General features: G+C 51.9%; 2 protein-coding genes across 5 annotated transcripts in view; one reads left to right on the forward strand and one right to left on the reverse strand.

Moving 5' to 3' along the window:
• The first annotated feature begins 301 nt into the window (after positions 1–301).
• On the forward strand, positions 302–6,165 carry GAL (galanin and GMAP prepropeptide). Its single transcript, XM_019954543.2, has 6 exons — positions 302–509; positions 762–842; positions 1,722–1,776; positions 4,483–4,569; positions 4,843–4,920; positions 5,925–6,165. Exons 2-6 carry the CDS (start codon positions 762–764, stop codon positions 5,993–5,995), a joined length of 372 nt encoding a protein of 123 aa, XP_019810102.2. The 5' UTR covers positions 302–509; the 3' UTR covers positions 5,996–6,165.
• Positions 6,166–7,974: 1,809 nt separating this feature from the next.
• Positions 7,975–21,499, reverse strand: part of TESMIN (testis expressed metallothionein like protein) — a 47,394-nt gene continuing 33,869 nt past the window's right edge. For 2 of the 4 annotated variants that reach the window (XM_019954635.2, XM_070783256.1), the window contains 3 exons: positions 19,286–19,423; positions 17,364–17,539; positions 7,975–15,613 (listed from right to left, as the gene is read on the reverse strand). In XM_019954635.2, coding sequence (XP_019810194.1) covers positions 15,421–15,613; positions 17,364–17,539; positions 19,286–19,423 — 507 coding nt within the window. In that variant the 3' untranslated portion in view covers positions 7,975–15,420. Of the gene's footprint in view, positions 15,614–17,363; positions 17,540–19,285; positions 19,424–21,499 lie in introns of those variants that run through there. The other 2 variants (XR_011565019.1, XM_070783257.1) reach the window with 2 other exon arrangements.

Genomic DNA, 21,499 nt, shown 5'->3' on the forward strand with positions numbered 1-21,499 from the left:
CCTGGCCCGGGGGTCGCGCTAACAGGCGTGGGGTCTCCGCCACGGTTGGGGGCTCTCCATTAGCGGCGATGGGGGCTCTCCGGCCAGGTGCGGGGGTCGGTGCTTCTCGCCATCCCCGTCAGCCCCACTCGCAAGGCAGGACCACCGCGCGCCGCCCCCCCCCCCCCCCACCCCGCGGGCGCTCCGAGGCCCCCGGGGACTGAGTTCCGGTCACTCCCGCCCACTCGGGCGGGCGAGGACGCGGGAGGCGGGAGCGGAGCCCGTGACGCGGCCGAGCGGCTCCGGGATGCGCCGCATAAATAGTGGCGGCGGCGGCTCCCGGCGCTGACACGTCGAGGGAGCCCGGCCGCCCTGCGCTTCCCGCTTCCGCGTCCCCGAGGCCGCGCCATGCGGTGAGCGTCCCCGGCCCTGCCCCACCCGACTCGACGGACGCGCGGCCCCGCCGACACAGGACCTGCAGACACCCCAGGACCCGCAGACATCCCCCGACCCTCCGGGCCCCGCTCAAGGTACCGCGCCCCCGAGCTCACCCCACTTTTTCTCCGCGTTCCCCTTTCCAGAGCGGCCGCCGGCCGGTGGACCTTCCCCGGGGCCGGCGCGGCGCCTCCGCCCCTGGCCGGGCTCTCTCCTGGGCACCCTGGCTCCTGGCTGCTCCTCCCGCACCCGCAGGGGTGGGGGGGTCCGGAGCCCCAAATCGACGTGCGCCCTGGGGAGGGAGGCCGGTCTCCCCGCACCGCCGCCCACCGCCCCTTCCCTTGCAGATGCCCAGAGGCTCCGTCCTGCTGCTCGCCTCCCTGCTCCTCGCAGCGGCCCTTTCAGCCACCCTGGGCCTCGGGTCACCGGTAAGCGCTGGGCAGGGGCAAACGCCCCCCAAGCCGAGTCTCTTTCTTGGCAAAGGGGGGCGACCGCATCAGAACCAGACTGGGGGTGGGGGTGGGGTGAATGCCTTGTGCCAGGAAAAGAGCCATGGGTTCTGCCTCGGGGTGGGAGGGGGGTGTGGGGGCGTCGGAATACTGGGGAGTGGGGGTGGGGGGCGGCGCGGGGAGGGACCTGAGTCCTCAGAGCAGATGGATGGCGGGCGTTTCCGGGGAGATGCTCGCTCGGATCCTCCAGGCAGCAGCCTCTCCCAGTACAAAGAGCCCCTGGGTATGGACCACTAAATGGGGACCCTGTGAACCAGAGGTTAGTGCCTCAGACTAGTGAGGGGTGAACTCCATTTGGTTAAGTCCAGTGGAGCGTCAGTTACCCCGTTTGCCAGCTGGTTTTATCAGCACGTGTCTTCAGCATCATTTAAAGCCAGTGGGTACACTCGGAGTCCGTGGTCTGCAACTCTAAAGGAATTCTTGGATAAGGCAGGTGTTGCTGTTCTCCTGTTGAGCATAGCTTCCTGGGGTGCAAGTCTGGAATGTCTTACAGTTTCCCAAAGTACATGCATTATTCTAATTCCTGTATCCTGCCTGAAAAGTCTGGGTGAATTTCACTTAATGTCCTTCTAATTTCATTTAAAGCTCTTGCTTTAACAGTTTGCCTCTCTTAGCTTATTCTATGAGAGTCAAGAGTCTTTGTCATTGAAGCCGTGTGGCTAATTGAAGTAGATGCTGACTTCACAGGCTGCCATGGTGGGTTATATGAGCAGAAGCTGCTGCTGGGGGCTTCTTTGAGCCATCGTGGCCTGTACCAGGCAGGATGCTTGCCCGCTGACCCCTGCCCTCCCGTTTAAGGTGAAGGAGAAGAGAGGCTGGACCCTGAACAGCGCTGGGTACCTTCTCGGACCACGTGAGTGAGGCCGGGCTGGCATCTCCGGCAAACCTGCTCTGGTCTAGCTGGCTGCGGCCCTGGTGCTGACCCTGCTCTTCCTGAAATGTGGGGGTCGCCGGTCATTGCTCCAAGCCCTTGATTTTCCACTGCAAGTTAGATAAAGGGACACAGGGGAGTTTTCCCTGAGACTTTGAGGCAGGGTGGGTTTCTCTGTAGGTTTAACTGAAGGGACTGACCCAGGCCCTTCTGAGGCCTCGCCTTCCTCTGGGATTCCCAGCCTCAGAGCCTGTTCAGGCCTCCCTGGGTGAACGTCTCAGAAGGCAGACACTCCTTGGGGCTCTGTTCTGGGCTCTGTCTCGGATCCCTCCGTGTCTCCCTGAATGCTCCCGTCCATTCCTTGACCTGAAGAGGCCAAAACATGCTCACGCCAAGACTGAATGTTGATGGTTCTCTTTGCGCTCCGAATCTGCTCCTGGAGCCGTCCTGCAGGGTGACTGACCCTCGGGGTCTTATCTTTGATGTGACATCGTCTGCACTTGGTGTGAGTAATTTGACTCCGTTCAGGATGCAGACTTCAGTGAGTGTAGACTAGTGGGGGCCTTCAGAGAGTCCCAGTTCGACCGCTGCGTTTACGGGCAAGCACACGGACCCCAGGGCTCAGTGACCGGCTCACTGCCGTGGAATTCCTCAGGGGGCGCAGGAAGCGGCAGAGGTGGGGAGTGGCTCGCCTCCAGGCACTAAAGGGGACGCTCCGGCCCCCAGGCTGCATGCCGCCCGCCCCCACTCCGCTTCCTGCACGTCCTCTGTCCGCGGTGACCCCTTCAGGTTTTGTCCTCAAGGAGGGGTGAGGGGAGGCCTTTCACTTCCCATCTCACCCCACCCCTACTTTCAGACTTGCAGGCATGGTTTCGTTGAGGATAGCCATCAGCCTTGAAGAAACTCCTCCTCTGTTTATTTCCTGTTTTCCCACAGGAAAGGAGGCGAACAGCAGAGAGCTCTTGTCCCAATCCCTCCAGAGTCACTGGGAAGAGCCATCCCCATTCAAACGATCCTGGAAAGCTGTTTGTAGTTTTTAACCCCCGAGTTAAAGTACAGACTCTTCTGCCACTTCACATGGTTGTTTATCTGATCATCTGCAGGGTCTCTGAGAACCGGGCTTTGAGAAATGAAATGAAAACAAGGCAGGCCACAGGCAGGGTCCCCTGGGCATCTCTGGTCTCGGAACAAAAGCAGTGGCCAGTCCCCAGGGGTCTGGGCACTGTGGGTGGAGTGGCCTTGCCCGCTGAGCCCTCTGCAGCCTGGAGTCCCTTCCTCCCAAGAAAGCACCTCATCTCTGGTGCTTCTGGCCCCAAAGAAAGGAGGAGCCCGTGTTGAAAATATATTTATCAAGGGCATCTGGGACTGCCCTGGTTGTCTGGTGGTTAGGACTCCATGCCTTCACTGTCGGTTCCCCGGGTTTGGTCCCTGGCTGAGGAGCTAACGTCCCACAAGCCGAGCAGCGCAGCCAAAAAATCCTGAGTCAGAAAACAAAGCTGTTTTTCACCATCAAGTGGGATCAGCAGAAGCTGTCCATCTACGCCAGCTCTTTGTCAGAATCCCTTACGACTTTGCACCGTGCTCCTGGCTTCTGTCGTCAGCATAGAAAACAGCAGCATGAGAATGTGTGTGCGGCCGAGGCCGGTCTGAGCCTGGAGGCGCCCGGCGGCCTCCTGACACACCGGGCGCTTGTCATCCCTCTGCACTGCGGGCCGAGGACTCCGTGGGAAGCTGCATCAGTTTGCGCTTGCCCAGGCTTGGAGGCGACCTGGTGCATCAGGCCCGGCAGCCGGAGACCATGGTGCAGGTCTTCTCCTTCACCCCGAAGGGCCCCAGGTCAGGCCCTTCCCTTCACTGCAGGCTGCTTGGTGCAGAGTCCGCATTCTTTTCCTTTATCTTTTTGGCCACGCTCTGCAGTTTATGAGATCTGAGTTCCCCGACCAGGGATTGAATCCAGGCTTTCAGCAGTGAAACCGCAGAGTCCTAACCGCTGGCCTACCAGGGAACTCCGTCCAATACTTTCTTAGGGGATCACTCTGCTTGCAACCTCAATTCCTGCTTTTCACTCCAGCCAACATGCATGCACATGCACACACACACACGTAGACACATGCACACATTACGCACACACGTGTACACACATACGCGCACGCACACACATGCACACTCCACCTCCCTCCTGCCTTCTCGTCCCCTCCCTCCTCCTCCTCCTCCTCTCTGACTCTGTCTCTCTCTCCCTGGCTCCAGTCTGTCTCCCTCACAGCAGCCAGTGGTCTTAGAGAGATAAAGTCTGCTTTCACCAGAAGGGCAAATCCTGTGGCTCCGCCTGCCCCTGTTTTCAGGGACATAGGACCCCAGCCCCTGTCCTCTGCCTGGGAGGCACCCAGTTCAAATGCCAGCCCCCCTGGGGCGCCGTTGGCACACCCGCGCTGACCAGGCCTGGAGCCAGTGCCCTCCACTAGGCGCGTGCTGGTGGGAGCGGCGCCCTGGCCCTGGCATGGGAGCGGCGCCCTGGCCCTGGCACAAGTTCTCTCCTCTGGTTCCACGGAGAGTGGCCCTCCCTCTTCCACGGCGCCCCTGCCGTGCTTGGTTTGTACACTCTGGTTGTGTTGCCTGTCGGCGGTGAGCAGCCGCGTGTCCTGTCACGGCGACAACACTCAGGTGCCTTCCTCCCTGATTTGCCGACAGATGCGCTCGACAGCCACAGGTCATTTCAAGACAAGCATGGCGTCGCCGGCAAGCGGGAACTCGAGCCTGAAGACGAAGCCCGGCCAGGTGAGAGGACTTTAATCCCAGGGCGCGCAGGGCAGTGGGGGTATTGGCCTCCTACCACCCCCAATCCACAACCGAGCCTGAGCTGGGCCCCACAAAATCTGTCAGCCGCCAGAACGAGGCACCCCAAACCTGAGAATAAGATCCTGGGGCGGCCACAGGGTCTCAGGGCCTGCCCTGCTCTGGGAGGGAGGGAGGGGCGTCCCAGTGATGCCCCCAGGTGCCCAGGTCTAGGACAGGCACCCGGTCGTCACCCCTGCCCCCTCTGGTTTCTAGGAAGCTTTGACAGACCGCTGGCGGAGAACAACATCGTGCGCACGATAATCGAGTTTCTGACTTTCCTGCATCTCAAAGGTACGTGAAGTACACCAAGGGGAAACCCCACCTCTTGGAAGCCTGTGGAGAAAGAATTCCATGGACTTCTCCTGGGGAGGAGCCGGGTCCACCTCACACCTAGTCCCGCTGGTGGGAGGGATGACAAGGCTGGGGCTGGGACCAGCCACAGGGGGGCCGGGTTCACTTGTGCTGCCGACCCAGACTCCTGGACGTGGTGACGGCGGCTGTCCCTGTGGGGCCGCAGTCACTACACACAGCCAGGCTCTCCGCAGACCACCCGGAGCCCAGGGGCCTGGTTGCACTGTCACCGGGGGCAGTCTCCTGGGGGGCAGCTGCGTTTGACCCCCACAGCTCTGCAGCCTGGGATCTAGGCTCTTCCATGGACACTGCAGACGAGGGGGCCTGCCATGGCCCATCCCACCTTAGCACGTCTGTGCTTGTGACTGCCGTTCCTGCCCCAGTGAGAGTCTAGCCTTAATCAAAGCCGCCCTGTGGAAGGGGCTCTGAGAGGTCACCGCCGGGAGGTGGCCTGGGGACACAGCAGGACGCAGGCCACTCCGAGGCTCCAAGGGAGACACCAGGGTTGTCACTGTTTTGTTGTCTAGTTGGAAGAGCGACGATGATTTCTGGGTTTTGTCTTGATCCACTTGCTCTCAGGCTCCACTGCTTTTAGGGGCGGCTTAGCGGGGGAGGAGTTGGGGCGATTAAGCTTGCGGCTTTCCCTCAGAACCATCCATGGGCAGTGGGACTGTGGGAGAAGGACTTAGAAACCTCAGAACCCAGAGCCCAGTGGAGCCTCCGGGGAGGCCTCTGTGGAGAAAACTGGTGACTCTTCCAGCAATGGCAGACTGACCCTTATGGTTTATTTGTTCTGTTTGGAATGTTGCCACACGGAGCTTCTTTCCTTAGGGGACATTGATTTTTATTACCCAAATGCATGCCCAGTGTGGGGGTTAACTGTGGCGCATGCCTGATGCCGGGGTTGACGCGGGGGATCTGTGAGTGTGGCCCTTCCCCTGCAGACGCCGGCGCCCTGAAGCGCCTGCCCAGTCTCCCCACAGCAGAGTCCGCAGAAGACGCCGAGAGGTCCTGAGCGGGCTCCCGCGCGTCGGTCTCCCTGTGTCACGTGCAGTCGTGCTCCAGGAGGATGCCCATCGCATGGCAACCGCCCCATCCCCGCTGCCCTGATGCTGTGTCCATACCATTTCAGGTTTTTCCCCTTTGGTCATAAGTTTCGGTGGCAAAATTAAAAAAAAAAAAAAAACCAGCAATGGCTTGTGATTCTCATTTCCTTCCAGGTGTCTGGCTCGTCACCCCTGCCACCGATGCGTTTTTAAAGGACAATGCTTGTTTATAATCACGGGTATTGGATAAAACCTGTACCCTCTAATTCTAGAGTATCTAGGGTATCTCTGAGACACCTTCTGTTGTCACTCACGTTTAGGGAACAAAGTTGTCTTAATATGAAGCTGAGTCAAAGATAATTATGAAGGTAAATTTGTTTCTGAGACAGACAAAACCACAAACAGAACCCTGACCTCATATGGGGAGATGACATGGGGAGATGGGGGAAACGGCCTACCGCAGCCCTGAGCTTGAGCGGTGAGGAGTGACGTGGAGGCGGACGTGAGGGCTCGTGAAGGTGAAGGGCGGCGAGGGGCGGCCGCAGTGCAGGGGCCGCGCGAGGCGGGCACCGCCACACAGCACCGCAAGTCGCGTGGTGGGTCAGGCGGCCGCCATCCAAGACACGGTGGCTTTCCTCTGGATCAGGAGGTGCGCTAGGTTGATGCTGAGTTAAGGACAGCGCATGGGGACTAAGAGTAGAAATCTTGGTCTTCCTACCAAAGACCAGAGAAGGAAACAGGTGACGGCGCGAAGCCAGACAGTCGTTCAGTGCCGGCTCGTGGGCTCTTTCTCAGCAGCCCGAGCAGACCTGAGGAGGAAGCGGGGTGGTCTTCCCGCCATCTCCGCCCCAGCAGCACCTCTCAGCCCTGGGGGCCCAGGTGGCCCGCAGACCCCCGAGTCAGTCCGGGTGCCCACTGCGTTCCCATGCTCCCCAGGTGACTGCAGCATGCGGCCAAGTGTGGCGCTGACCACCCGCTTCCAGGAAGAAGTAGACACGGGTTAGCTCTCCGAGGCCTAGCCCAGCCCAGCCTCCTCTCCCTTGCGACTCATAGGCACTCTCCCTCCTGCCCCCAGCCATTCTTCCTGGCATGTACCACGCGCATGCCCGGGTGGGCCATCCCAGCTCAGGGTGCAGGCGCACCGCCCGCAGGTCCCACAGGTGCCAGGCCGTCCTTCACCTCCTGCCCTCACCATCCTCAGGCTCCTCTTCTGAGTTGCTCTAATTCCCCCAGGGCCGCGGGGGCCCCAGCACCCCCAGAAGCCCTGTCAGAGCTTGGGGGCCAGGCCCCTGCCCAGAGTGCTCAGGAGGACCAGGTGTGCAGGCTGGTCCTGCGCCCGGCATCAGCAGCTGGCGGGGGCCGCACATACCCCGTTCACGCTCCCCCCGCACCCGCCTGCAGTCTGCCTGCCCTGCCTTGGGCCTTGCCCCCTTCCATCCACACCGGGAGCCACCCAGCCTGCTCTGGCAGCCTCCCTGTGCCTTGAGCCCCAGATCCTGCCATCTGCAGCCCCTGGCCCAGTCTCTCTCACTTGAAACCTCTGCCCACCTCCCTACCAGTGCCTGGTAAACTCCTACACGTCCCACACCGTCCCGCTCCATGGTGGCCTTCCCAGGACACCTTCCTGTTCATTCTCCCCGAGCAGGGCTGTGTGCAGGCCCAGCGAGTGTGGCGCTGCCCCGGTCGGAGTTCTGTCTGCGGCTGTCTCTCCTCACCACGCTGAACTCCCTCAGGAAACCACCCTTGCCAGAGAAACAGAGGTGAGCCGGGGCCACACTCTGGCTTCCAGCATCGCACCTGGCGGGCAGGAGAGCATCTCAGGGGCCTCGGTGCAGGCGCAGCCATGTGGGCTCCAGGATGAGCTCTGCAATCTCACCCCCGCTGCCCCACCTGCTCCAAGCCTCTACTGCCGTTCAGGTGTAAATGGAATGGGAGAGACGGTGGCAGCGAGAGGCGAGGGGCGGGGAGCGGCGTGGTGCCATCTGCTGGTCACAAGTGATGGACTCAGTGGCCCTTCTCAGAGGAAGGCTGTGGAGGAGATGCTTTACTTCTCGGAGAGAACGTGGCTGGAGCTGGCCATGGCTATGCTGGGTAAATCAGTTGCCAATCGTGGCCAGTATTTCCAAGGAGAAGAGTTCACCAAACCCCAGAGGAAGTGGAGAATTCACAGACAGGCCTGAGAGCTGCCCAGGGGACCGGCTGAGAGGTGGAAGAGGAGAGAGTGGGGAAATTTTCCACGAGGCTGTCTGTCCTGCAAGGAGCAGTCACGAAAGCTGAGGGCTGCTATCCAAGGCCAAGGACAGGGGCCTCCCCCGCCATCTGCGCAGAGCCACGCTGCTCGGGCGCACTCGGGGCGGGGTGAGGTGGCTGAGAGGGAGACCAGGCTGAGGAAGGGCGAGTCTGCCTCCCTGGGAAGCTCCTCCAGGAGGGAGGAGAAGGTGATGCCTGAGAGGAGGGGAGAGGTACTGGGAGGCTAAGGAAGGCCTTGGGGAAGGGCGGTGAAGTCTCAGGAAGATGACAAGAATCACAGCTCATGACGTTCTAACATACAACTCAACTTTTGTTTTTAATACATTGCAAAAGAGAGATACTAGTGGTCCATTTTAAAGTCTGGATTTTACCCTATTTTATCCGTGGTAACAACAAAGAAGGCTCTAGAAAGCAGAAAGCTTGATCACCTCTGATCTAAGCTTAAAATGTGATGTTTGCTGACTTGCAAGCTTGAAAGTAGGTGTGTTTTCTCTCATCCCCCTGTCAGTGCAGTGAAAAGCCCTGGACATTGTACATAAACTCAGGAGACTCAAAGTCAGGAGGAAGGCAGGGCAGCAGGAAGTTAGGGCCCAGGGATGACGCTGTGTGGAGACCTGGGTCCCTTCTTGCCTCCTCAGCAGAGGGAAGAGGTCGACTGTCTCTGAATGGATACACAGACAACACGATGCCCATCAAGAAAGAGCATGAAAAAAACAAGTTAAGGACTGGGAGAAAATATTTACAAACCACATATCCCATCAAGGACTGTTTTCTAAAACATTTAAAGGACTCTCAAAACTCAACAAAAAATCCAGTTAAAATGAGCACAATACATGAACAGACGCTTCACTGAACAGCTTACAGAGATGGAAAAAAAGCACCAGAAGAGACGCTCAGCATAATTAACGTTTAGGGGGCTGCACATTAAAACCACGGCCAAGAATCACGCAACACCCGTTAGAAGGGCTGAAGAAGCAGTGGCAGCGCCACCTGCTGGTGAGGAGGCAGAGAGCGTGGGTTCCTCACGCTGCTGCCGAAAATGCAGTGCGACTCAGCTGCTCTGAAGAGAGCTGATCACAGCTGTAAAGATCAAACATGCCACAGCCATCCCACCCAACCACTGCGCTCCCAGCACTCACCCCAGACAAATGAAGACTCGCCTTACACGAGAGCCCACACACGAACATTCACAGCAGTTTACTCACAACAGCCAACGACTGCAAACAGCTCAGCTGCCCTTCAACGGGCTATTCTCTCGTCACCCACGCCGACTACCGAGCGTGGAAAAGGTCCGAGTATGAAGACTCACAACAACCTGGCGATCTCCAGGGAACTCCTGAGTCACATACTGCACGATGCCGTCTATATAGCATTCCTGAAGCGACTAAGGTACAGATGTGGGGAACAGACTAGTGGCTGCCAGGGCTTGGAGGGGAGGGGAAAAGGAGGGCGGGGGGGTGTGAATACGAAGGAGTGACTTGAGGGAGCCTTGAGGCGACAGAATTCTGCATCTTGACTGTGTCAATGTCACCATCCTGGCTGTGATACTGCACTAAAGCTTTGCAAGATGTTACCACTAGGGAAAACTAGATAAAGGGTACATTTCTCTCTGTATTATTTCTTACAATTGTGTATAAATCACAATTACCTTAAAATGAAATGTTTACATTTTTAAGAAGCTACTAAAATATATTTTGGGGTTTTGGTATGTTCACTGGTGAATTCTACTAAATATTTAAGGAAAAAATTATTCCAATTCTTTACTATCCCTTCTGGGACACAGAAGCTGAGGGAAAACTTCCCAACTCATTCTAACTCATCCTATGAGTGCAATATTACCCTAAAAAAGACACACACACAAACACTACATGAGAACTACAGACCAATATCTCTGATGAACATAAATGCGAAAATCCTCAACAAAGTATTGCAAGTCAAATCCGACTGAGTATAAAAAAATTACCCACTACAACTAAGTGGGATTTCACCTACATATGTAAGTCTGGTTCAACAATCAAAAGTCAATTAGTGTAAGATTTTCCTGGTGGTACAGTGGGTAGGAATCCACTTGCCAGTGCAGGGGACACAGGTTCAATCCCTGTTCCAGGATGATCCTACATGCTGAGGAGCAGCAGAGCCCAGGCGTCCCAGCTACTGGGCCTGCACTCTGGAGCCTGAGAGCCGGGACTACTGAAGCCTGAGCACCCTAGAGGCCACGCTCTGAGACAAGAGAAGCTGCTGCAGTGAGAAGCCTGAGCACCATAGGAAGAGTAGCTCCTGCTTGCTACGACTGGAGAAAGCCTGAGAATAGCAACGAACGACCAGCAGAGCCAAAAAGAGAAAAATTTTAATGCAATCCATTGCATAAATAGGTTAAAGAAGAAAAATCTCAGGATCTTACCAGTAGATGCAGAAAAGGCATGTGACAAAATCCAATACCCGTAGATGATAAAAAAAAAAAAGCCTTTGGTAATCAATGAATCGATAAAGGATATCTACAACTTGATAAAGAATATCCAACAAAACCCGACATGCATGGGTCTAAGTCGCTTCAGTCATGTCCGACTCTGCAAACCTATGGACTGTAGCCTGCCAGGTTCCTCAGGCAAGAAAACTGGAGTGGATTGCCATGACCCCCTCCAAGGATCAAACCTGCATCTCTTAAGTCTCCTGCACTGGCAGGCTGGTTCTTCACACACTATACTCAACAGTGAGAAACGAGAACCTGTCCCACTAAGATGAGGAACGAGACAGAGATGTCCCCTCTCATCACTACTTTTCAGCACCATGCTGGAAGTTCCAGCTAATGTGAAAGAAAAGAAAATCAAAAATATACAGGTTGAGAAGGAAGAAATAAAACTTACTTTGTTCAAAGATGACCATGTTAAAAATCAGTCCCCAAACTCCTCAGAGAGAAAGACAATTATAGCAAGGTTGCAGGATACAAGGTTAATATATGTGAGTCAATCTCTTTCCCGTAGCACTAATGAACAAGTGGAGTTTGAAATTAAAAACACAATACCATTATGTTAGCACTCCCAAAATAAAACACTTAGGTATAAATCTAACAAAACGCTTTCAAGATCTATATGAGGAACTTCGTGGTGGTCCAGTGGATAAGAATCCTCCTTGCAATATAAGTGACACTGATTCTATCTCTAGCCCCGGAAGATCCCAGACATGGTTCAGTTCAGTTCAGTCACTCAGTCGTGTCCAACTCTTTGTGACCCCATGGACTGCAGCGCACCAAGCCTCCCTGTCCATCACCAACTCCTGGAGTTTCCTCAAACTCACGTCCATCAAGTCGGTGATGCCATCCAACCATCTCATCCTCTGTCGGCCCCTCTCCTCCCACCCTCTATCTTTCCCAGCATCAGGGGCTTTTCCAATGAGTCAGTTCTTCACATCAGGTGGCCAAAATATTGGAGTTTCAGCTTCAGCATCAGTCCTTCCAATGAATATTCAGGACTGATTTCCTTTAGGATGGACTGGTTGGATCTCCTTGCAGTCCAAGGGACTCTCAAGAGTCTTCTCCAAAACCACAGTTCAAAAGCATCAATTCTATGGTGCTCAGCTTTGTTTATAGTCCAACTCTCACATCCATACGTGACTACTGGAAACACCATAGCTTTGACTAAATGGACCTTTGTTGGCAAAGTAATGTCTCTGCTTTTTAATATGCTGTCTAGGTTGGTCATAACTTTTCTTCCAAGGAGCAAGCGTCTTTTAATTTCATGGCTGCAGTCACCATCTGCAGTGATTTTGGAGCACTCCCCAAAATAAAGTCTGTCACTGTTTCCATTGTTTCCCCATCTATTTGCCATGAAGTGATGGGACCAGATGCCATGATCTTCGTTTTCTGAATGATGAGTTTTAAGCCAACTTTTTCACTCTCTTCTTTCACTTTCATCAGGAGACTCTTTAGTTCTTTGCTTTCTGCCATAAGGGTGGTGTCATCTGCGTATCTGAGGTTATTGATATTTCTCCCGGCAATCTTGATTCCAGCTTGTGCTTCTTCCAGCCCAGCATTTCTCATGATGTATTCTGCATATAAGTTAAATAAGCAGGGTGATAATATATAGCCTTGATGTACTCCTTTCCCAATCTGGAACCAATCTATTGTTCCATGTCCAGTTCTAACTGTTGCTTCCTGAACTGCATACAGATTTCTCAGGAGGCAGGTCAAGTGGTCTGGTATCCCCATCTCTTGAAGAATTTTCTAGTTTGTTGTGATCCACATGGTCAAAGGCTTTAGCGTAGTCAATAAAGCAGAAGTGGAGCAGCTAAGTGCCTGCGGCACAGCAATTGAGCCTGTGCTCTAGAGCCCGGAGCAGCAGCTACCGAGGGCCCTCGCTCTGAAGCGAGTCCATGCTCCGAAACAAGAAAAGCCACTCCAGTGAGAAGCCCACACACCATAACCAAAGAGTAGCCACACTCTCCACGATTAGAGAAAAGCCTGTTCAGCAAGAAAGACCCAGCACAGTCAAGTATATAACAGTCAAATAAACATTTTAAAAAATCAAAGAAGAATTAAATAGATATTCCATGTTCATGGAGAGAAAGACTCAGTATTTCCAAGATGTCAGTTCTTATCAACTTGATCTATAGAATCAACACAATCCCAATCAAAATCTCAGCAGGTTATTTCGTGGATGTCAAAAAACTGATTCTAAAGTGACGTGAAGAGCAAAAGACCTAGAGTGGCCAACACGATATTGTAGGAGAAGAGCAAAGTTTGAGGACTGACAGCACCCGACCGTAAGACTTACTATAAAGCTATAGCGATCAAGACAGTGTGATATTTGTGGGAAAATCAACAAACAGATCAATGGAACAGAATAGAGAGACAGAAACTTACCACGTGAATATAGTCAACTGATAGGGAGCTCCCTCGTGGTCCAGTGGTTGGAACTTGGTGCTTTCACTCCCAGGACCTGGGGTTTGATCCCTGGTCGGAGGACTAAGGTCCCACAAGCTGTGTGCTATGGCCAAAAGACAAACAAGCAAACAAAAAAGGAAAAAAAAAAAGAAAAACTACATATAGTCAACTGTTCTGTGGCAAAGGAGCAAAGACAATACAATAAAGAAAAGGCAGTCTTTCAGCAGATGCTGCCAGAACAACTGGACATCCACATGCAGAGAGATGAATCTAGACACAGACCATATACTCTTCCCAAAAATTAACTCAAAGTGGATCACAGATGTAAGTGTAATGCGAAATGCAGGGCTAGATGAAGCTCAAACTGGAATCAAGATTGCCGGGAGAAGTATCAGTAACCTCAGATATGCAGATGACACCACCCTAATGGCAGAAAGCAAAGAGGAACTAAAGTAAAGAGCCTCTGGATGCAGATGAAAGAGGAGACTGAAAAAGCTGGCTTAAAACTCAACATTCAAAAAACTAAGATCATGGCATCCAGTCCCATCACTTCATGGCAAATAGATGTGGAAACAATGGAAACAGTGACAGACTTTATTTTCTTGGGCTCCAAAGTCACTGTAGACAGTGACTGCAGCCATGAAATTATAAGACACTTGCTCCTTGGAAGAAAGCTATGACAAACCTAGGCAGTGTATTAAAAAAAAGAGACATCACTTTGTTGACAAAGGTTTGTATTAGTCAAAGCTATAGTTTTCCAGTAGTCATGTATGGATGTGAGAGTTGAACCATACAGAACGCTGAGCGCCAAAGAATTAAGACTTTTGAACAGTGGTGCTAGAGAAGACTCTTGAGAGTCCCTTGACTGCAAGGAGATCAAACCAGTCAGTTGTAAAGGAAATTAATCCTGAATATTCATTGGAAGTACTGATGTTGAAGCTGAGGCTCCAATAGTTTGGCTACCTGATGCAAAGAGCTGATTCATTAGAAAAGACCCTGATGCTGGGAAATACTGAAGGCAGGAGGAGAAGGGGTAACAGAGGATGAGATGGTTGGAGGGCATCATCGACTCAGTGGACATGAGTTTGAGCAAACTCAAGGAGACAGTGAAGGACGGTGAAGCCTGGCTTGCTGCAGTTCACAGGGTCACAAACTAGTCGGACACGACTAAGTGACTGAACAACAACAAACCCCCCTTTGGTCCCCATCAGAGCCAGGCTGTTCCAAACGAGCTCTACAGATCTCAGCCTGCTCCTCGACTCCTTGCTCGCTGATGTGCCCAGTGACCAGATCCAGGACCCCGCTTCTTTAAGTGGTGTGTGTGTAAGCGAGCTTTTTAAACGTTCTCCAAGGGCCAACACTCTTAAAGAACACAGAAACATAACAAAAATATGTTCAGCTATTAAGTTAATTGCAATAATGGAAGACGTTTGAAATTCTTATTCCTCTTTGCTTTTACAATAGAACCAAAAGAGAGTCAACTTAATAACTTATCTTTCCTGCCGACTTCTGCAAATTAGTTATTTTAACCATATTTTACAAACGATAGTAATATTATAACAGTAATTATGGAGAAGTTAATTGGATGATAGAGCTTTTCCACAATTTAAATAGAAACATATAAGAAACTAGAGAATTTCAGCCCCACAACTCAAAAGGCTACTGATCAAACCAACCCCACTGTCTGCACTTCATGGTGACCCTAGAGGAGACTAGTAATTTCTGAGACTCCAGGGAAATATTTACACTCAGAAATTCTCCAAGGTATTTAGTAGTTCTCTACAGATTTTACATTATACCTTAGCAGCCTATCTGGGGAATTTATTTCTAAACAATTTAGGGGAAAAATCATTATGGCTTTTCATGCAGAGAAACCTCCAGAGGAGGAAAATTCCCTGGAGAGGGTGAAGTCAATAGGAAAGGACTTGTATTTCTCTCCAGGGCCTGCTTCCACCCTCCATTACTCAATGCTAGTGCAGACCATTCTCCCAGGATTACAGGAACCCACGCTGTCTCCTTGGGCCCAGACAACAACAGTAGGGTCATGCACTTCCTCAAAACGTGGTGGATGATTTCAGTCACCAAATCCCTTAGAGACTCTGAGTAGCCCCTCAGTGTCCTGATGCAGGGAGAAAATTTGTTTTTAATGATGAAGCTATTGGTACAGACACAGCCTCATGCTCCTTAAAATAATCTTTCTAAACTACAGATTTCCTTCAGAATACGGAGCCAAAACCTACACACATGTGTATTTCATGCTGTACTCTACTCAATTTTCAGCCCTTTGGATTTAAACTCAATATGGAGAATCTGTGACAAGCATCTGCCAAACTCCTCTAGGATCATTTGCTCCGCCAGGCACTCTGAGCAGTGCTCCTTCTCTGCTTCTTCGCCCTGGGCCAGCAGGCAGGCGCATGTGGCTTCCACCACCTCCCAGGAGATGCACGAGGTCGGCCGCCTGTCAAAGCAAACCAGTTGAAGGCCACATTCAGTCACTCCACTGTTTTAAATACCTTTCACAGTCCAGGGGACATGCTTGTTATAGTACTTTAAAGAGTGCCACTGGTAAAATCTAATGTTGTTTTCTTAATACTGGAAATTATATGCCCTGTGACCATATATAGGACTGCTTTTAGAAGAAGAATGCAGAGGACAGATGAGTCTGTCAGCTCCTAGACATCCTTTTCCCTGAAGATTCTGCATTTTCTCAAACTTAGATCCACAAAGGAGCCCGGAAACCTGGGCTGCAGCATCAAGCCTGCAGGCTGCGCAGGGGTTGAAGCAGCAGGAGTCTTAGCCAAGACAAGCCGTGGTCTGGGCTCCGTGCACAGTCTGTCTGCCTGAGGAAAGCGGCCCCAGCACAGCGGGCTCTGGGCGCTGGCCCCTCCTCCCCAGGGGCCCGGGGGCTCTGAGGAGTCGCCTCCTGGGGGCACACTGTCAGCTTGCCTCTCAACACCCCCAGCATCCCTGAAGTGGTTCTGAAAGTCAGGTGAACCACGTCATACAGGACCAGTCACTTCCTCACTGGGCTGCGGGGGCAACTGTGACTTAGCTAGATAGTTGCCCAAGTCATGCTCAAATTGAGAAAATTTAGCAAACCTCTAGATTATGAAAATATAGACATTGGGATTGGTTTAAATCTGTCAAGGCAATACACAATGACTTTTGTTGCAGATGAATGAACAGGGCTGGCCTCAGGTCAAGAGTCTTAACATTTTGAGACCGGACTCCAGAGTATAGAGTCCCTGTGACATTCCATCAGATACTCAGCATCACCATGTCAGGCAATAATGTTTCCACATGTAATTTCACAGAAGATGCAGCCATGCTTCAGTACATTTTTACTAATAAAGACCTCTTCAGGTCACAGTGATGAGTATTCCTGATGTCTCTAACCAACAAAGCAGGAATTTGTCTTTTCTACATGTTATCAATTAATTAATGACATCTGGTAGTTTATCATGACATGACCCATCCCATCAAACTCAAGGAAATTTTTTTAAACAGGTGAATCTAGTCCAATATCTAATAAAATTATTACTCAACCTTTGAGACTTCCTAGGAGTATAATAATCACAAATATTTTTTGTAATTATTACAAAATATTAAAAAATGGCCTCAAAATAATTACACGGGACGACACGCCACTAAAGTGGGCTCTACACGCCCTTTAGTGAGGTGTACAGCACGCACTGAGAGCGCTTCTCACGTCACTTCCTGTGGTGAAGAGCGGTTTAGGCATGTGCTGTCTAGAGATCAGGCCTTTGCCACCTGAGGGCCTGGAGGCCCTCTGCTCTTGTACAAAACAGGGGCAACGCAGACAGTGAGGACCGAAAGGTTGAGCTAGGAGGACAAAGAGGACCGAGGGGTTTGGGCAGCGGGGCGCCTCTGGGGTAACACAGTGTGGGATCGAGGGCTGGTCAAGATAGAGAAGCTGGAGGCTCCCTTCCCTATCCCTCATCTCCTGCCTTCCCACAGACAAAAATGCTTTCTTTCCAGTGTGGAAACCATTTTAACTCTCCTCTTAAATTTTTTCTTGGCTGTGAGGTGAGGCTTACAGGACCTTAGTTTCCCCGACCAGGGACTGAACCCATGCCTCCTGCAGTGGAAGCGCTTAATCCTAAGCCCTGTTTCACCAGGAAGTCCCAACTTCCCTCTCAAGTTATCCTTGAATTCCCTTATTAAGAGGCTGAGTTCAGAGTACCTACCTATCTTTTCTGAATTTTGGCAGTCCTGAAAATTTTGTTGGTGACAAATGATGGCCGCCTTCAAAACCTCCAATTTCCATGTAGTTTGGCATGTTCATTAGTGTTTTTCGTTCTGGGCTTTCTTCATAATTTTTGCAACCAATGCATTTGCAAATAGAAGAACACATAATTTTGGCCTGGTAACATAAAATGCTTTAATAAAACTAGGTTGCCCTAGAATTCATCAAAAACTGACAAAAACTATTTGGACCTTAAATAATGTTTTATATTTGTGTGTACACACATGTAGTAATCGCAATATTCATACCAGAAAAAAAGGGGAGGGGAGAAGTGAAGATGGATGAGTGACGGTGATGTAAGGAGAAAGGCACATTTCCATCCACGTCGCCGCCACCCGGGGTGAGAGAGGGAGGGGGCTCCTGAAGGCAGGTGTGTGGGTGTGGGTGTGAGCCCTGAGCAGAGCTGGGTCTCTCCCTCACCCAGGGGGCACACAGTGAAGACTCTACCTGACCCTTGTTCTGAAGGAAGCCTGCCCTGGCCGATTCTAGAACTCCAGCCGCCCAGACAGCCTTCTCCTTCAGCACTGAGAGCATGGGTGAAACACGAAACCCCCCCGAGGCCAGGCCTGTGGTGGGCGTTGTAGGGGAGGGCCTTCTCTCTTCCTTGTTGGGGGGACATTGTTTCTTGTCACATGGTCGTGTGACACTCAGGGCCGGGGGCCAACCCCTTGTGCCAGCCAGACCTGGGGGCAGCGGGAAGACTAGCTCGTTTCTGGCCTCCTCATGGTTTCAGCCCCTGGGGGTTTCCCTCAGGGAAACTCAGACCTGCGTCTAAAGGGGTGTGCTTTCGTTTGCACCTCTGGGAGTTCTGAGCAGGAGGTTGTCTGGAATTTCTAGTCTGCTGTGATACCAGGCGCTGCAGGCCCTCTGCCCAGCTGGGGCAAGCGGCTGGCACACTGCCCCAGGGTGCCAGGGCCCTGGGGCAGCAGCGGGGGCGCGGAGCAGAGCGGAGGCACTGAGAGGAGGTTTGAGAGCAGCTCCACCGGGTGAGGCCACTGCCTTCCTGTACCTTCAGCTCTACAGTGTTTTTTACTCTATTTTCAAAATGTGAGCTAGCGGATTGCTAGGTCTGCCGGATCTCCAGAATCAGGAAGACTTTACTGAAGCCTGACCTTCTATGACAATCTTCTAAAAATAAAGTTCACAGGAACATCCCCAAGAGACCTCAAGCAAATCAGAGTCTTTGCAGGAGGGGCTTCTCGGCTGCTTCACTGACAAGGCCTGAGGGTTCCCTTCCTCCCTCTTTCTTCCTTTCCCTTCAACACAAAGAAAGACAGAGAGAGACAGAAAAAGGAGGTGAGTGAGGGATGAACCTAAAGGAGAAAACCAGTCCTTCTACTGCCTTTAAATCTTTTGAGGAAGGAAACAAAGCTCTGTCTGAGAACTGGTCAGCATCTCCCCAGCAGCAAGGGCAGCTGTGCATTCTGGTCTCTGTCCACTTGGAAGCTGCCCCCTCAAAGCACCCAGGGGAAGGCTCGTCTGGGGACAAGGCTGTCCTCACTGCCCTCCCAGAGCATCTCTGCTCTGCTCAGCTGGGCAGAAGCCCACCTCGGGGAGCCAACAGACTGCCGGCCCCTGAGGGTGGCTCCAGCATCAGATCAGCAGCCGTAGAGCGGGCAGGGCTGTGGCACTGGGCACCCTCCCGGGACACTCGGGGCGAGCTCAGTGGGGACGACATGCTCCCAAAGGAGCCCTTGCTTCATAAAGTGAAATTTATGTTTGAGACATTAAGGTAGATTGATGAGTGCTCTTTAGAAGCCCTGGAAGGAAGAAAATTAAATTCTTAATTAAATTTTTAACCACAAAGTTACTTAGACCATTTACCTGGCTTTTAAAAATAATGCTTGGCAATTGTTGACTGACCTCATAGCACTCACAGTAGTTCTTAAGGCAGCCCGACCTCTTGCAATTACATCCTTTGTTATGTCGAGGCTTCACATCACCCAGTTTTCCTTTCCCAATTTTTGGTTGGAAAGCTTCTGGATTTCTATCAAGACATGCCTAAGACAGAAAATGCAAAACTCCATCAAGATATATTTTATTACTTAAAACAATGCTTAGTGCCACGTATCTGGCTTGCCATAACTGGGTCTAGCTGTAACTTCAGGAGCGGCCACGACGAGCAGCGGGCCTCTACCCCGGTCCTGCTCCATTCTCTTGAATACTTAAAGGTGGAATAGTGGACGGTAAAGATGCAAAGAAAATCACTGTGTCCATTTGAACACAGCTCCTTCCCGGCGCCTGTGTACACTGTTTCCTGAGATGTTAATAGTTGGGATCACGGCACTCTGCTACCAGCTCACATTTATTAAACGTGCACTGTGTTCCAGGCATCTTTCTGTGCGATGTATGCATTCTCTCACTGAAGCCTCACACAACCTTGTGGAGCAAACACCACCCCTCCTCTTGGCGCCCGATGGATGAAGAAACTGAGGCGCCGAGGAGTCAGAAGATTGTGGCCCAGGGATGGCATCTGGTCTCTGAGTTCACGGTCAGCCCCAGGTCTCAATCACCTCTCTAACAAGATGGCCCTGTTCTCTTTATTAAGCTGGGTTGGGGCAATATGGACATCACAGCGGCAGCCCCATGCTCCTTCTCCCCTCACCATGAGTGTGGGGATCCGTCTTGACACCAGAGCCTGGCTCTGCAGAAGGGCCTTTGCAGTGAGGACCCTTTGGTGTGTGTTCTACTTTTTAGTGAAGCAGAAGGGATGGTGGAATATGATGAATTGGGGCATTTGTGACCCCCGTGTGACCCCCATGTGGCCCCCACCCAGGCCAGGTCAGAGGACAGTCCAGCTCCCCACCCGAGGTCCCTCATGTCTTCTGCCCATCAACACACCCCAGTGGGAACCCATCTTCTGACTTGCGCTGCTTTAATTTTGCTGTTCTGCAACTTCAGCTAAGTGGAACCCTTCAGCATGTACTCTTTGTCATCTGACTTCTTTCACCAGTGCAGTGTCTGTGAGGCTGTCTGGGCTGTGGCAGAGATGGAGGTCTTCCTTTCCCACTGACCTGTGTAACCCATCATATACTGCAGACCTATCCAGTCCAGCACAGAGAGGCACCCGGCTTGTTTCCAGTTTGGGGCTATTATGAACACAGCTGCTGTGAACATATTTGTACAAGCCCCTGGTGGACATGTACACTCATTTCTAGGGGTTGTATTTTCAGGAATGAAACTGCCGGGCACAGCACAAACAGAGGTTTAACTTTAGTAACTACTGCCAAACAATTTTCCGAAGTGCTTGCACCAATTTACACTGCTACCAGCTTTCCATGATTTTTAAATAAAACTTTTTATACTTTTAATTGCAGATAGTGTTCTTTATGCCTAAAGAAAATACAACTGTGTTGAACTTCAGATGAATCACTATTTTTTTCTGTCCTGTGGATCTGCCGGTATCAAAACTGATTTTCAATTGATTTATCTATAAATCGAGGCAAATTAAATTATTTTAGAAAAAACCAGACTAACCATGGCACAGTATGAGAGCCTCAAGTCCAAGTTTCCTCTGGTAAGTGAGAGGGCGCCGAGACATGGCCTGGGCAGGTGGGCTGTGCTCCCTTCTCCGGTGGTCTTTCGTCACCGGGGGTGTGGAGGGGTGGCGGTTAACCTCTCTCCTGCATTTAGTCTTTAGCAGGTGGCCTGAGGGGCTCTCCAAGGTGCTGTTCACCTCTAGATTCTCCCTTTCGCCCAAAGCCAAGAAGAATAAAAATCAGCCCAAACTAACAATGGCTGAGAGCTTTCATCAAGGTTTCTTCACACAGTGAACCATCTATTCCTTTTCAAACTATGCTCTTTGAACTTAGGCTTATCTGCTACAGAACACAATCTAAATTTCCAAACCCCAAATCAAGACAAAATGGATATCTGCATGTCCTTAACCCGGAAACTTCTGGGACCCTGCTGCCCCTCTAAGCCTCCTGATACCGGTTGGAGAATAAAGGTCTTTCTCTGGCTGCCACTCTCACAGCAGCTTCTGGTCATGGCCAGTGCCCCTCCTTCATGAAGAGAGTCCTGTTTAATGTATACTCTTCAATACTTTGGGGTTTCCCCAATATTGAAATTAGAAAC

This window comes from Bos indicus, chromosome 29, assembly GCF_029378745.1.
Source record: "Bos indicus isolate NIAB-ARS_2022 breed Sahiwal x Tharparkar chromosome 29, NIAB-ARS_B.indTharparkar_mat_pri_1.0, whole genome shotgun sequence".
NCBI lineage: Eukaryota > Metazoa > Chordata > Mammalia > Artiodactyla > Bovidae > Bos > Bos indicus.